Source organism: Nymphalis io, chromosome 18 (genome assembly GCF_905147045.1).
Source record: "Nymphalis io chromosome 18, ilAglIoxx1.1, whole genome shotgun sequence".
Taxonomy (NCBI): domain Eukaryota; kingdom Metazoa; phylum Arthropoda; class Insecta; order Lepidoptera; family Nymphalidae; genus Nymphalis; species Nymphalis io.
In genome coordinates, this window is record NC_065905.1 from 9,417,031 (window position 1) to 9,430,628 (window position 13,598).

At 33.7% G+C, this 13,598-nt stretch overlaps 3 protein-coding genes and 1 long non-coding RNA gene across 4 annotated transcripts in view; 1 reads left to right on the top strand and 3 right to left on the bottom strand.

The window, feature by feature from the left end:
- Positions 1-3,931, bottom strand: part of LOC126775413 (cytospin-A-like) — a 68,445-nt gene extending 64,514 nt beyond the window's left edge. Inside the window, exon 1 of the mRNA XM_050497315.1 lies at positions 3,723-3,931. The gene's annotated coding sequence lies outside the window, so the exon portion shown is untranslated. The remainder of the gene's footprint in view (positions 1-3,722) is intronic.
- LOC126775502 (uncharacterized) overlaps positions 1-13,598 on the top strand; it is a 366,351-nt gene that overhangs the window by 62,366 nt on the left and 290,387 nt on the right. The gene's annotated exons all lie outside the window — the stretch shown is intronic.
- LOC126775426 (uncharacterized) lies at positions 4,059-11,207 on the bottom strand. Its single transcript, XM_050497363.1, has 5 exons — positions 10,784-11,207; positions 10,186-10,320; positions 9,117-9,426; positions 7,760-7,933; positions 4,059-7,685 (listed from the first exon to the last, which is right to left on the bottom strand). Exons 1-5 carry the CDS (start codon positions 11,085-11,087, stop codon positions 6,092-6,094), a joined length of 2,517 nt encoding a protein of 838 aa, XP_050353320.1. The 5' UTR covers positions 11,088-11,207; the 3' UTR covers positions 4,059-6,091.
- Positions 11,861-13,446, bottom strand: LOC126775492 (39S ribosomal protein L18, mitochondrial). The gene is made up of 2 exons (XM_050497470.1): positions 13,088-13,446; positions 11,861-12,272 (listed from the first exon to the last, which is right to left on the bottom strand). The coding sequence occupies exons 1-2, from the start codon at positions 13,249-13,251 to the stop codon at positions 11,921-11,923; spliced, it is 516 nt and encodes a 171-aa protein (XP_050353427.1). The 5' UTR covers positions 13,252-13,446; the 3' UTR covers positions 11,861-11,920.

Here is a 13,598-nt window from a genome sequence, read left to right on the forward strand (position 1 = left end):
GGAGTGGTTAGAAGTAATATAGATATTTTACTGCCAATGCGCTGCCATTTATTTCTTTACGCATAAACTGGTGAGTGGGTGGTACATAGAACGATATTTTCTTCCACCAGTATTAATTGTAATATAAAAATTTATGTTAATTCTGTTATGGTGCAAAATAAAAAAACTTCAATAGTTAGATATTAAGCGTCTATCAGATGATGACGTCATGCTAAAAATAACGAAAGCACATTCGACAAAGCATCAATATGAGCTGAAACCGCAGGACCAAAAGTCATACGAAAAAAAATACGTATTGAACATCCCATTAACTTTTTTATATATTTCCATCGTATTTTGACATACTAATTTTTACAGACTTATTACATAATTGTCTACGCGTTAAGTCAAATAACAAACTTGGACGAATATAAGTAAGCCTTTGCCATTACAAATTGATTACAAATATAAATGTAGCGTAAAATACTTTTTTCTTTGTCTACATATCTCTCTTATCGATGGATCTATACTCTCAATTCAATATAAATATGCAAATTGACTTAATTTTCCAACATTCCAGAGCCGAGTGGCATGTTGGAAACTTACACTACTTTCCTGATTTTTTTTTAGCTAATGAGAAAAGAAAATAGCAACAAATACATATTTACATTTAAACATTATCTCTTGCGTAGAGCACACGTAAGAAGAATGCTATTACCAGCTACATCCAGAAACTTATTTTTTTGAGGTCAAGCAAAAAGGAAAAGGTTGAAAGGTTTTTAAAAAAAGGACAAGTTTTAATTAAAATGTGTTGAAAATATTTTTACTTTTTTTTTATTAGATGACAAGGATATATCCAATTGTTGCCAAGTGTCAAATGATACATGTAATGTATGTATTTACGTAGATTCCTACCAAAAAATAAAACCTCCACTTGTACAAATTTCATATTATAGGTATACCTATAGTTAAATAAGAATAATATATTTCGGTCGTAGTCGGTGAGGCTAACATAAAAAAATGAAATGACTGAATTCGAAACGGAAAAACAAAGGCCTTTATATAATAAAACTTTCACGGAATTTCACGGTTGGCTATTATTATAATTTACATCGTCAAGTGACAAAATACCTTTTCAACTAAATTGTTACTGTCTCTTAATGTACATACATAATACATATACAATACGACCCCTTATAAAGATACTCTAAGCTTGGTGTGATGCTGAATATTATGTATAAACATACTATTTATAACATAATATTTGTTTATATTATTTAAAAGAAACTTTGAATGTATTATGTTGCTCGTTCTTCGTATTTTTATCTTAAAAGATCAAAATTTATTGTTGTAGGAGCCCCTAAATGTGGTATCCTTTAAGCTCGATCCCGTTAGTATGTATATGTAATGTACATATTATCTTCTTTATTTTACTTCATGGTCTAGATTTTACATATGTATGTTAATATATCTGCAAATATTAGATTATTGCTATATGCTATTTACTGTAGATAATCTCAAGAAACCTTATATATTTTGCTGTACAAGCGCAGAAATACACAATACGATTTCTATTTTTTTATATACAATAGGTAGGTAGGACGAGCAAATGGGCTAACCGATGGTAAGTGGTCACTAAATAGACATTGGCATTGTAAGGAATGTTAACCATCCCTTACATCGCCAATGCGCCACCAACCTTGGGAACCCTAGATATTACATCCCTTGTGCCTTTTATAACTCTAGCTCATTCACCCTTCACACCGGAACACAACAATACTAAGTACTGCTGTTTTGCGGTAGAATATCCGAGGAGTAGATGGTACCTAAACAGACGAGCTTCCACAAAGCCCTACCACCAGTAAACTAAACTGATCGATAGTCAAATATAAACGTACTTACAACACACTCTGGTAGTCAACGTTAAAATTTATCAAAACGTATTATAAATATACTTAAATGTAACAGGTTTATATATATAAGAACGTTTCTCAACAAAATAAAAATTAATACCGCGAACACTATCCACATATTACATAAGTCAGAAATATTATAGATTGATAGACGGACAGATTTAGTGGTAGGATTTTTGTGGTTGTAAGTATAAGTGTAAAAGGTAGATGCAACGCACTCATCAGGCATTCTACCGCCAAACTGCAATAATTATTGTTAGTATAGTTGTATTGTTTTCCGGTTTGAAAGGTGAGTGCTAAAAAATATCTTCTTGATATTACGGAAGCCGTAACAAAATTTTTAATTAAACTTGTAGTACGATGATAACTTCAGTCATCGAGAGATATATTATTTTCAGGATAGTATAATGGTTCTCTTGATAACTTATAATGTTATAATTCCGTGCGCAAAATATTTAGCGCTTATTATATAATACATAAACTATTGAAATAAACTATATGTCATGCTCGTTCTTTAAATAATTGCTTCTATTATAAGGTAAATCTTTTGTCCACAATTATACGTGTAAGGTTTCCTTTGCGTCATACTAGATTTAATAGTCTTGAATATGTAATATGGCAGTTAGCTACTAGGTATATAGAGAGCACCGGTATTCATTCTTCCTAAAACAAAATTGCTAATGGATTTCCCAATGGTCTTTCGAATTACATACATCGAACTGTATTTTATTACTTGTAAAATGTTTATCTACTTACATGAAAAATTTATTATGGTAAATTAATTTAGCATAATTAGTAGATAATAATGTGTATAAAACAAAGGAAAAGAAAATATCAAATATACTGTTGCAAATTTTATAGTTCCTTAGGAAAATAGATATGTACATAAATATTTAAAAAAAAAACTAGTGAAAGATTCAAAATCTAAAGCAAAAAGTAAAATCAACTTTATATATATTTTATAAGATAAGTATATACTAGCTTACGACACCACACTACTTAAACCACATTTAAACTAACATAAAATTTTGTGCTTATAATATAAGAAAATACGAAGAACGAGCGACTTAATACACTCACATAGTATAAAACTCATATTGGTCTAGTCTTATTGGCCAGGTTATCAAATTCATAAACTTATTAGAATTGAAATATATAAATATTTTAAAAATGTGTAAAGCAAGCAAGGAAAATCATATAGGAATCAACGAAGATTATTTGTTACCACAAATTTTCGTCTTACGATATTGATCTGTTTAAATCGCTATGTTTAAATTTAAAGTATTTGACTTTATGTGCAGTAAATATTTATGATTATAAAATATATTTTAGAATAATAATACTTTTGTCAAAATACATCACAAAATTAGATATTAACTTTGATAGATATAAACAGTAAACGAGTAATAATTTGCCGAATATGTTACATTCTTAAAAAAAAAAACTGGTAAAGCCAGTTGGAGCAGAGAATGCGTGCTCGTCATTTATTGTAATAATAAAAATTAAAATATACTCTTGATCCGGGTTCTAGTCGAAGACTATCGTTCTATTATTTAAATAAGATAACACGTTTTTGTCCATAATTTCCAAACCTATTTTCATAATGTTCGTTTTAAAATTATGTATAAAATATGTAGTTATAAAATTAATGAAAAGACGTAAACAAAACACCACAAAATTATCATCTTGCACCGGTGCAATGCAGTAGCGCGAGTCGATCGATAACAAAACGCACGTATGAAAAAAAAACTAGTTTCCCGCGTTTTTTGATGTCAAAATAACCACTATAAACGATTTTACATGTGCATTTGAAACAACACTCGAAATCACCTTTATTTTACTCCATTAACTACAATATTCACTATACGCTAAAAATACGCATTAATTAAGTCACATAGTGTAAAACAGACGCGACAGTTGGTACGTTCGTGGCGTAACTGACTACCGGCCGGCCGGGTGGGAAACGACAGGACGCTAGAGCGCGCGCCCAAACTATAACCTAGCCAGTTGAAATAGCAGGGCGATAGGGAGCCGAATGCGAGAGACAGATGTAAATAAAAGCGGGGCGGGGTAGTGGCCATTCATGTCCGTACTAGGGGAGCGTAACGTAACTCAGCTTCCGCGTTCGAATACCATAACGAGTTCAGAGAGAAAAAAAATCGAACATTTATTTCATACAAACTTTATTTAAATCAAAAAATAAAGTCTACAATAATTCTTTACTTCAATAGGTATTAATATGTATAATAATAAATTTGTTTCAGCTTTACCCATCTCCATAGTCAGCCGTCTACTTACAATTTCTCATAACAAGGCCAACTTACCCTCAACAAGTAAAAATGCTAGCGTTCTGTTGAAAACTATAAACTTAACATCCAATTAAGTGTAAATCTTTAGCTGAAGAAACAAACACATTCAATCATTATCTATATGTATGGGAATCTACAATAATATCAAATACACATTTTTTCTCACATAGACTTTAGTTACTGAACACAGTGTTATAATTTGCACAAAGGATGTGATATGTTAAGTAAAATATATATATTAATTTTGCTACAATAAAAACTTTCCCAATATAACATATCTTATAAATTGTTAATAAAAGTAAAAAATCAATACCCACTATAGAAATCGACTTTGCCTCGCACAACAATTTTGTTGAACAATTGACTCCCATACTTCTTCGAGTGTTAAATATGTAATTTACTAAAAAAAACCTTAATGCATATCTTAACAAATTATATTATAACATCTTTTACAGCTAATTACACTTCATAAAATTTATTCTCAATAAAAATACATAATATCTCATTTTATCAAAGAACACTTTTACCTATGTATTTTCTTGTTTAATCGGTAACAAATGAGGCACATTATATTAGATATTATTTACTTTCCCTATATAGGTACATTTCATATGTACAGCCTTGGACTTTCATGCTATCATTTTAGCGAGATATATTCATTCTAGAACATATAAATACAATGTTCAATAACAGTTTTTCTTTATATTAAAATTAAATACTCAACAAGATTGCAGTACACAAAACCGTTTTTGGTCTTCATTATAAAATCAATGGTTCCGTGATCACAATATATTATTTGATAAAATCTAGAATAAAGATGGTAATGTCACAGATAAAATAACAGAGAAAAATGTTCTAAAATTTATAAGGGTTATATAAAGCACCAAGACTTATAACTGTAGCAAAACACACAGACAGTGAATGTCAATATTTTGAAGAAAAACAAAATTAATAATATATGAAAGAAACATAAATTCATTGTAATTTTCAATTCATGTTTAAGTCAGTACGGAACTACCAAACTTAATAAAGCTTCTAGCAGGAAGTACATAAATAATTCCTTTCTTAAAAGAATAACTTCTGTTTCTTAATATTACAATTGCATAGAAAAAATATCTTTTTATGAATAATTTACAATTTGGATTTGGTGTTGACTGTACAAAAAATATTCTGCATATATCAATATATATTTTCTATATTACTAATTTTACTTATAATATTTTTGAGAAAGCACTCTTGGTATATCAATGATTTTTAAATAGTATTAATTATACTTTACTTAATAAATTTATTCAATAATAATAATTTCTGTGATAATTTATGCACTTGTCAATAACAATATTAAGCTGAATGTTTCTATGTAGCCTCTGATTTGACATGATCTTTATGAAAATCACATTTTCATATTTGCTTACAATTAAATGCAACACGACAGGTGCTATAAATATAGACATAATAAACATTTATTTGGGCTTATTTCGTCCATCTGGTCCACACTTTCATTTTACTAGTTAACTAAGCAATTTACTTTTTGTACTATTGATTACAGTCATAGTTGACTCACATTCGTGTTCTTTCTCATCTCTCCGAAAATAATAAAAAGTATATTAACCGTGAACAGTAAAAGCGAAAGAATGAATTCGTATCTCTGTAGCACTAAATCTGAAATGGGTCTAGCAATAAAATAAAAAAATAACAACAGAAATCTAACCGTATACGACGCAGTCATCTTTGGATCTCTCTGAATCTCGCGACCGGCGATCGACAACGCCGGCCTCGACATTATATATTATAAAAGTCAAAAGTACTTTGGCAGTACTGAAGGCACCGTTGCAATCCCGCACACTCACAGGTAACCATAACCGAACACCGAACATACTAAATAGGACGCTACTTAACGAGTCTCCTTCTCAAACGATTTCGAAGAGCAAGCGCTGGAGCCCACGGACCCGTGGCGCGTTTGCCGATCGCGCGTGCGCACCGCTCCGCAGTCAGGCGCGCCGCCTTGCCGCTACTCGGCAGTTCCTCGGTGCGCGTACGCTTGCAGGCAGCACGCGGAGGCGCCACCGCCTCGTTACGTGAACGGAGAGCCCGCTCGGGACCCGCAGCCGCGCCGCACGCTTCGCCGGTGGTGGAGTGCACCTCGGGCTCTCCGGACGCGCTATCTGCGCGACGAGTGCGCGGCGGCGGGCGCGAAGGCGGCGAGGGCGAGGCGGGCGCGGCGCAAGCGCGCACGCGGCGGCGAGCGACGCCGAGGTTCTCCTTGGAGCGGCCTCGTGCCGCCGCCTCCCGCCGCGCCACCGGGGCCCGCCGCACCGGCCCCGGGGCGCGCAGCGAGTTTCCCGCGCCACCTCTCGTCTCGCGCGGAACTCTCGCTGCGACTGCTGCGATCGCGTTTTGCGAGCGGGTAGCTCGACGAGCCTCATCGCCACCGCCACCGCCTTCGCCGGGCAAGGGGTCCGGTGCGGGGCGACGCGGTGGTGGACGGGATTCGGCTGGCTGCGTTCGCTCCGCACGAGCCACGGTAGGTGTCGCCGGGGGGCCACGTCGTGTGAGAATGACGACGCGATCGAGAGGCTGGGCTGGCTCGGGTGGGAGCCGTGAGCGCGTTGTTGTAAGACGAGTTCGAGGACGGTGCGGCGGTTCGATTTCGTGATGGGAACGCAAAACTCTGTCGTTTGGCGCAGCTGGAGGTGCATCCTTTCGTGCTTCACCTCGGAATCTACGACCTCGGGATCTGGGTGGTCCTTCGGTAGGCGAACTAGATGATACCTCATTAATCTGGATACTGACATCATCAACATCACCATTGGTTTCATCCCTTTCCTCTTCGGTTGCAGGTGGTGTGTCATTTGTAGCGGCTGGCGTAATGCGCGAATTGCCGGTGTCGCCGCCACCAATCTCAGGCAATTCCGTTGCAGAGGGTGGTGACGGTTCCCGAATCTCTGACTCATCTCTAGGCAAATGGCCATGAACAATTTCATCATAGACTTCAGCAAGTGTGTTGATTACACGGGTTCGACTAAGTAAACGAGCCATGAAGTAAGACTCTGTTGGATTTCCATAATTAGTGATAGCTTCAGTGTCTTCCCTACCATCCTCTTCACGTGAAGTCTCCTCCCTATGTCCAACAGAGAACCGACCATCGAGTGTAGCACATGGAGGCAAAGGGGTCCTCTCAGAATCCTCTGTTGGAGGAACTGTTTTATCAACATCTGAGTACCTCGTCATTATCGTGAGTCCATTCTGAGGCACTTGTCGTGAGTCACTCTCAACATTCGCGACATCTGCTTTTAGATCTTCGGTTTTAGAAGGTAAAGATGGAACACCAACATTTGGCACAGGCACTGTTGATGGCAATGAAGATTGTGGCGTTTGTGCTGAAGTCCTTGAGCGTAACACTGTAGCTCTTGGTGGCCCAGGAGGATCTAACATTAATGTCACGACAGATGTATTATCAGCTCTCATTCTTGTATTGGACCACCTGCAAGACATTATCATTAAAATTAAATGTAATGCATACACTATAACAAAAGTAAAACTATACTGTTTCCGTACCTCTTTAGAGCATGATCCACTAAGCTTTTAGAAGGATTTAGCCAATCCCTTGGTTGATTGCCACCACCTCCTACTAGGGCAGCCTCATTATGCTTTTCTGTAGCCTGAACTAAGCTTACAGCATCTTCTGGTGCTATCATATTCCATAATCCATCAGTGCCAAAGATAAGGCACCTAAAAAGATACTATGTGTTAATAATTTTACATAATATATATTATAATAATGAGTTTATCACAACTTTGATTGAAAGTAAGCATGGGTGACACAAATCATACACAGATACAATATCTAAATATTGGTGCCGTAGTACCAATTTAAGATATTGTATATTTTATATATGATGATCCAATCGTAGGTTTACCTAATATCCATGTATCGGAGAGTATCTATATATTCGGATATCCGCCGATATTAGTGTATACTTTATATCCGATATTGTTGTAAATGTCAAGTGTCAAACGAAATACGCGCAAAGGCAAATAGAATTAATAAATATACAACATTAAAAACTTTGTGAATAATTTTTAAGCTGACTTTTTTTACTGAAGCCAAGAATATCGATTTTTTTTTTCGATATATTAAACTCCTATATAGGATGTATTTAAAAATATCTATACTTCGATATTCCGATATTTCTAAAAATACCAACTGTCCTAAACGCGCATCGTATTTATGAATAGAATATCTATATATATATATATATATATATAATATCTGATATTCCAAGCCAATACATAGATAGGATTCAATACAGCTATTACCCATGCCTAATTGAAAGTATATAGATTTTTTCTTAAATAAGAATATTATTGCTAGTAGTATCAATAAAAATATATTACTTTTTCTAGGACTTATATATCAATTTTTCACATTTTATTAATAATTAAAATAAACCAAAATTATTTTGTCAAGCGTATTTTGTCTTAAAAAATATCTGACTTCCAAATTAAATAAGATCAAAATAAAAAATTATAAAATTTTGATCTAAATGAAATAATATTGAACCTTATAGAATAGAAAATGCAACTGTTTTTGTATCTAATTGAGCAGAATAATATGTCACATGCAGTTGGTATTTCTTGAGAATAGCCACATTGACAAAAATTGGTCAAAAGTACATCTTCACCAACATAAACATGATTTGATATTACTTTATGTATAAACTAATTATAAGACCGTAATAAAGATATTCTATTTGTTTTAAATCACTAACATATTCTAAGGATAGATTGTAGAGAAACCATAGGTTCAGCCCAACAATCTAAATCTTCAAGAAACTATACCAAGTCATTAGTTTTAGTTCATGTAATCCGGTATCATATATTTGTAATAAATAAATTTACAATATTACTTTACCTAAATTTTGTGGGATCTATAGTGAGCACTCCAACGTCTGGATCAGGACTAACAATAAATTCATCATTTTGAGTATTATAACTCCAAAGATCACCAAGTGAACGTGCAACAGCAAGAAAAGGTATTTCATCCATTTGGGTATTCTTTTTGATTGGTCCCTTGTGTCCTAGGCGAGGTCTATTCCACACCACTCGTGGGACACCCGCCTTTGACATTACTTTGCCGCCACATCTTTGAATACGTTCTATCTCTGCTGTAGACTCGGGTTTGTGGTCTGACGTCAATGGTTTGGCAGCCCATTCTTCACAACCTAAATATCAATCATCAAACAATATACTAATTTCTCATATTCAATTTTACATGTTTTTTATATATATCATTTTTAAATTTATCATTATTACTACTATCATTACTTTGCAATAAATAAACAAGATTGGTTGAGAAGTAGTAGAAGAATTAAAGTCAGTTACAGTAACAATATCAGTTAGGATGGTACACAACTTGAATATCACACAGGAAAGCACTTAGAACTTAATAATACATGCCTTTAATTAATTAAAAAATTTTGACATGTTTTCTGTTTATCATATTTAAGAACAGCTAAATGAAAGGAAATGTACCTTGTTATTTTCACCTAACAAGTGTGACAACAATATAAATATGTGACAAAATTCTTATAGCAATTAAGAGAATATAGCAGCATACAATTAATACAAGAAAATATTGGGAATAAAAATTATGAACTTGATCATGAAACTACCCCCATTATAGTAATTAAAATGTTATACAAAACTAATCCTCCCATAATATATTTTATTTAAATCCTCTTAGGTAAAATATATTATTTAATTACATATTAAAATTCATATTCAAGTATGAAATAATATTTTATGCAAAGTATAATATTGTGCTTAATGTTCATCATTCTTAATGTGCTTTCAATGTTGAATAAGCTCCATACCTTCTCCTCAAAAAAAGAGGAAAGGTCTTTAGCCCAGCTGTGGGACATTCACAGGCTGTTACGGTATTGTTAGTGTTCATCACACTTTGAAATTGTATTTACACATACCATCTTTTTGGTAGCCAAGCACAATAGCAGAGTCACCAACGTGACCAATGTATATTTTCCCACGGCGAATAAATGCTACACTGGCAGTAGTGCCCGCTGTGCTTGGAAGCCCTGTTATTGTTTTGGGCCATTTTTCTGTAAAATAGAGAACAAATACATTTTAAGCGAAATGTTTGTAATGCATTAATATAATTCATGTAGATCTTGTAAAAGTTCTATAAAATATGTTATAATGCTTGACCTTTATATTGAACAGTTTTTGGTAAGAGGCAACTTGAATCTATATAAAAAACTGAAACTGGTAAAACAGCTTTCACTTTAGCAAAATGTGGGAGGTTTCCAAAACTTGTGTAATGTTAAATTATGTGAATGTAACCACAGATGTTATCTAACGAAGTTACAAAAACAAAACATCGACCATTAGAAATTCTTTTGTTGACTCAATGTCAAAGCACTCTAGAAAAAATAATGAACAGACAACAAGGTCAAACGAAACATTTCGTACAATCACTCGCCTCGACTTCTAACCACCTCAGGCCTCCTATAGAATAATGTAACAATAAAAAATAAAGTAATGATCCTGGAATTTGACATTTACCTACTTCTTTCCACATGTTCAAGTGGGTCAACATGTAACCATTTCGAATTGCTTTGAGCACATCCTCATCATTATCAGACCAAAATTGTCGTTGTTTCACTATCGAGTCCATCAAATGCTCCTTGGCAAAAGCTGCTGCTTCGCCACCACCATGACCATCGTATATTCCGAAAAAAGCGTACTCCAAATCCCTCTCATCTTCCGTTTGTTGATACGCAACGGAAAACAAATCTTCCATATACTTTCTACCGCCTTGGCTACAGTGGCCAGTAACACGTAAATTAACGCCAATTGATGCAGGCATTTTAACACCATAATATAAATTTAACTACTAAATAATACTACTTTAAAACTACACAAACTTTTCCACATTTTGCATTTGCAATTACGCGACCTGCGAATGAAGCTCGACTGACGGTGACGACAGGTCACGTGGACATATTGATTCTTTACGCGTGCCTACTGTGTTATGGATAAAGCCGCGCGAGGAAAAGAGATAACTATATAATCGTTAGCTTCATACTAGTTAGAAAAGAAAACGACGCCATCATGCTTTCCGCCATTTTTGCTTGTCTAACAAAAAAGTACTTATTAATGCAATACGCAATCCTGGTCTAAGATTCTAATTAGTATAATTTAACGAAAATGTAACTAAAAATGTTAATCAATAATGACATCATTTTAATTGGTTTAATAATTTTTTTTTAAACGTAGTTCATACGGACACTCAAATGTAGCGTTCAAGTTATTTAATTATGTTTTTTGCGATATCTGAAATTTAATTACTATTGTTTAAACGGCGCCCGGCTTACATTTTGTTTTGTAGATTTAATTTATTATTTTTCTTAAATGAAATGCCAAACTAAATGGAGATTGTAATAGGAAAAAATAAAAAATACAATCAATTATAATAAGAATCGAAATTAAACTTTCATTAAATAATTTATAATAAAAAAATTAAAATTATATACTATATATATAATTATAAACTTCATATTTTACTAAACTTACTCAGTAAAAACTGACTTAAGTAATAAATAATAAAGTAAGGATTCAGAAAATAAAACAGAACTATCATTAATTTATTATAAACAACTAAACTTTATTACTTTATAAACGTACAGGTAAAAATACAGGTCATTCTTCCGTGACTTCCCATGGTTTTTCAGTTCTTATCCAATCCCATGGCTCAGGTTTCTTATATACAGACTCTTCCACTAATTTAATACCTCCTTTAAGAACCTCATTCAAAAATTTGTCGATTTTGCTGCCTTTTTTTGATTCTATATCACAGGACATTTCTGTTATCCCACACTCTAAGCATCTTTGGGCAAATACTCGACCAAGGTTTATATAAGCACATGTATCCGTCATACTATACAGTTGATTGCGGAGAGCCAATTCTGATGTTTTGGCCTCAATAACAGGCCCATTAACAAAATGTATGACTTCAGCTTTTACTGTTCTGTTTGTTGGTGTTATTATGAGTCTGAAATTAAATATTCATGAATAATTGGAATAAAAATATAGTTTTATGTTATTTCAAAAACATAGAAGTATTTCTCAAACACTTAACATTCCATTTATAATATTTAGTAAGTTTTTTTTTTATAGTATAGGTAGGCGGACGAACATATGGGCCACCTGATGGTAAGTGGTCACCAATGCCCATAGACATTGGCATTGTTAGTAATGTTAACCATTACTTACATCACCAATGGGCCACCAACCTCGGGAACTACGGTGTTATGTCCCTGTTGCCTGTAATAACCCTGGCTCACTCAACCTTCAAACCAGAATACAACAATACCAAGTACTGCTGTTTTGCAGTAGAATATCTGATGAGTCGGTGGTACCTACCCAGACGAGCTTGCACAAAGCCCTACAGTAAGTGCAATTTTAATTCACATATAAGATTATGATTTATGAGTTTTTATGGGAGTTTATGATTAGAAATATATATAATAGAAGTATGTGATTAGAATTTATACACTTACAAAATTTAATATTGTAGTTTTGTCCTAATTATGTCTTCATTGAGGATCTAAATAACGTTTTTTTAAATATGATAATTTAAACGAGATATTCATTTAATTGATAGTTTTAAAGTATCCAGGAAATTAGAATAGCCTAAATAACTGCCTGCCATAGAAAGGCTCGATAACATTTGTTGATAAAATTAATGTAGTTCTGTTGTTTAACATATTTAACATATATCGCATTTTTTGTCGTTAAACCACATCTAATCGTAGACACAAATTATGTTCTAGAATGAACAAGTATTATTTTTTATAAGGGTCTCACTTGTGCCAAAACACTCTTCCAGGTCTCTCCAAATGGTAGCCATCGGGTTTACGAGCTATTCTCATTCGCTCCAAGTTCCTAGGATTTCTATTTACAAATGTAGCGGCTGTTGAGTTGTATCTTGCCAGATTCGCAAAAGGAAAAACATATTTGGTTGATAACATCTCTTTTCTGTTTAAAGGCCTAGATAATTGAACAGGAAATTATTATGATCAAAAAGTTAACAGACTTACAATCTTAACTGTATACCGAATATATAATCATAAATGTATTATTTAGTTCAGCAGTTTTATTTCGATTTAAGAATAATTTGTAGGTTATTATTATTTTTAAGTTACGATAAAAAAAAACTTGACAGTGGTCAGTTGGCACAGACAATTAAATCATAAGAAAGTTACAAGTAGTTCAAGACTTCAAGTACTTCAACAGTCAGAGAAGAAACGACTTTTAAATTGATTATACAAAGAGAATTAAATGTAGCTGAAAATATTAACAAATTTTATTTAATTCT

Bases quoted from the DNA above. Each gene is read 5' to 3' on its own strand.
- LOC126775426 (XM_050497363.1), bottom strand. From the start codon at position 11,087: ATGCCTGCATCAATTGGCGTTAATTTACGTGTTACTGGCCACTGTAGC. The intron at 10,321-10,783 runs GTAAATGTCAAA...TCTATTTTACAG, and splicing joins GAACATGTGGAAAGAAGTAG to AAAAATGGCCCAAAACAATA. The intron at 7,934-9,116 runs GTAAAGTAATAT...GTATCTTTTTAG, and splicing joins ATAGATCCCACAAAATTTAG to GTGCCTTATCTTTGGCACTG.
- LOC126775492 (XM_050497470.1), bottom strand. From the start codon at position 13,251: ATGTTATCAACCAAATATGTTTTTCCTTTTGCGAATCTGGCAAGATAC. The intron at 12,273-13,087 runs GTGAGACCCTTA...ATTTAATTTCAG, and splicing joins GGAAGAGTGTTTTGGCACAA to ACTCATAATAACACCAACAA.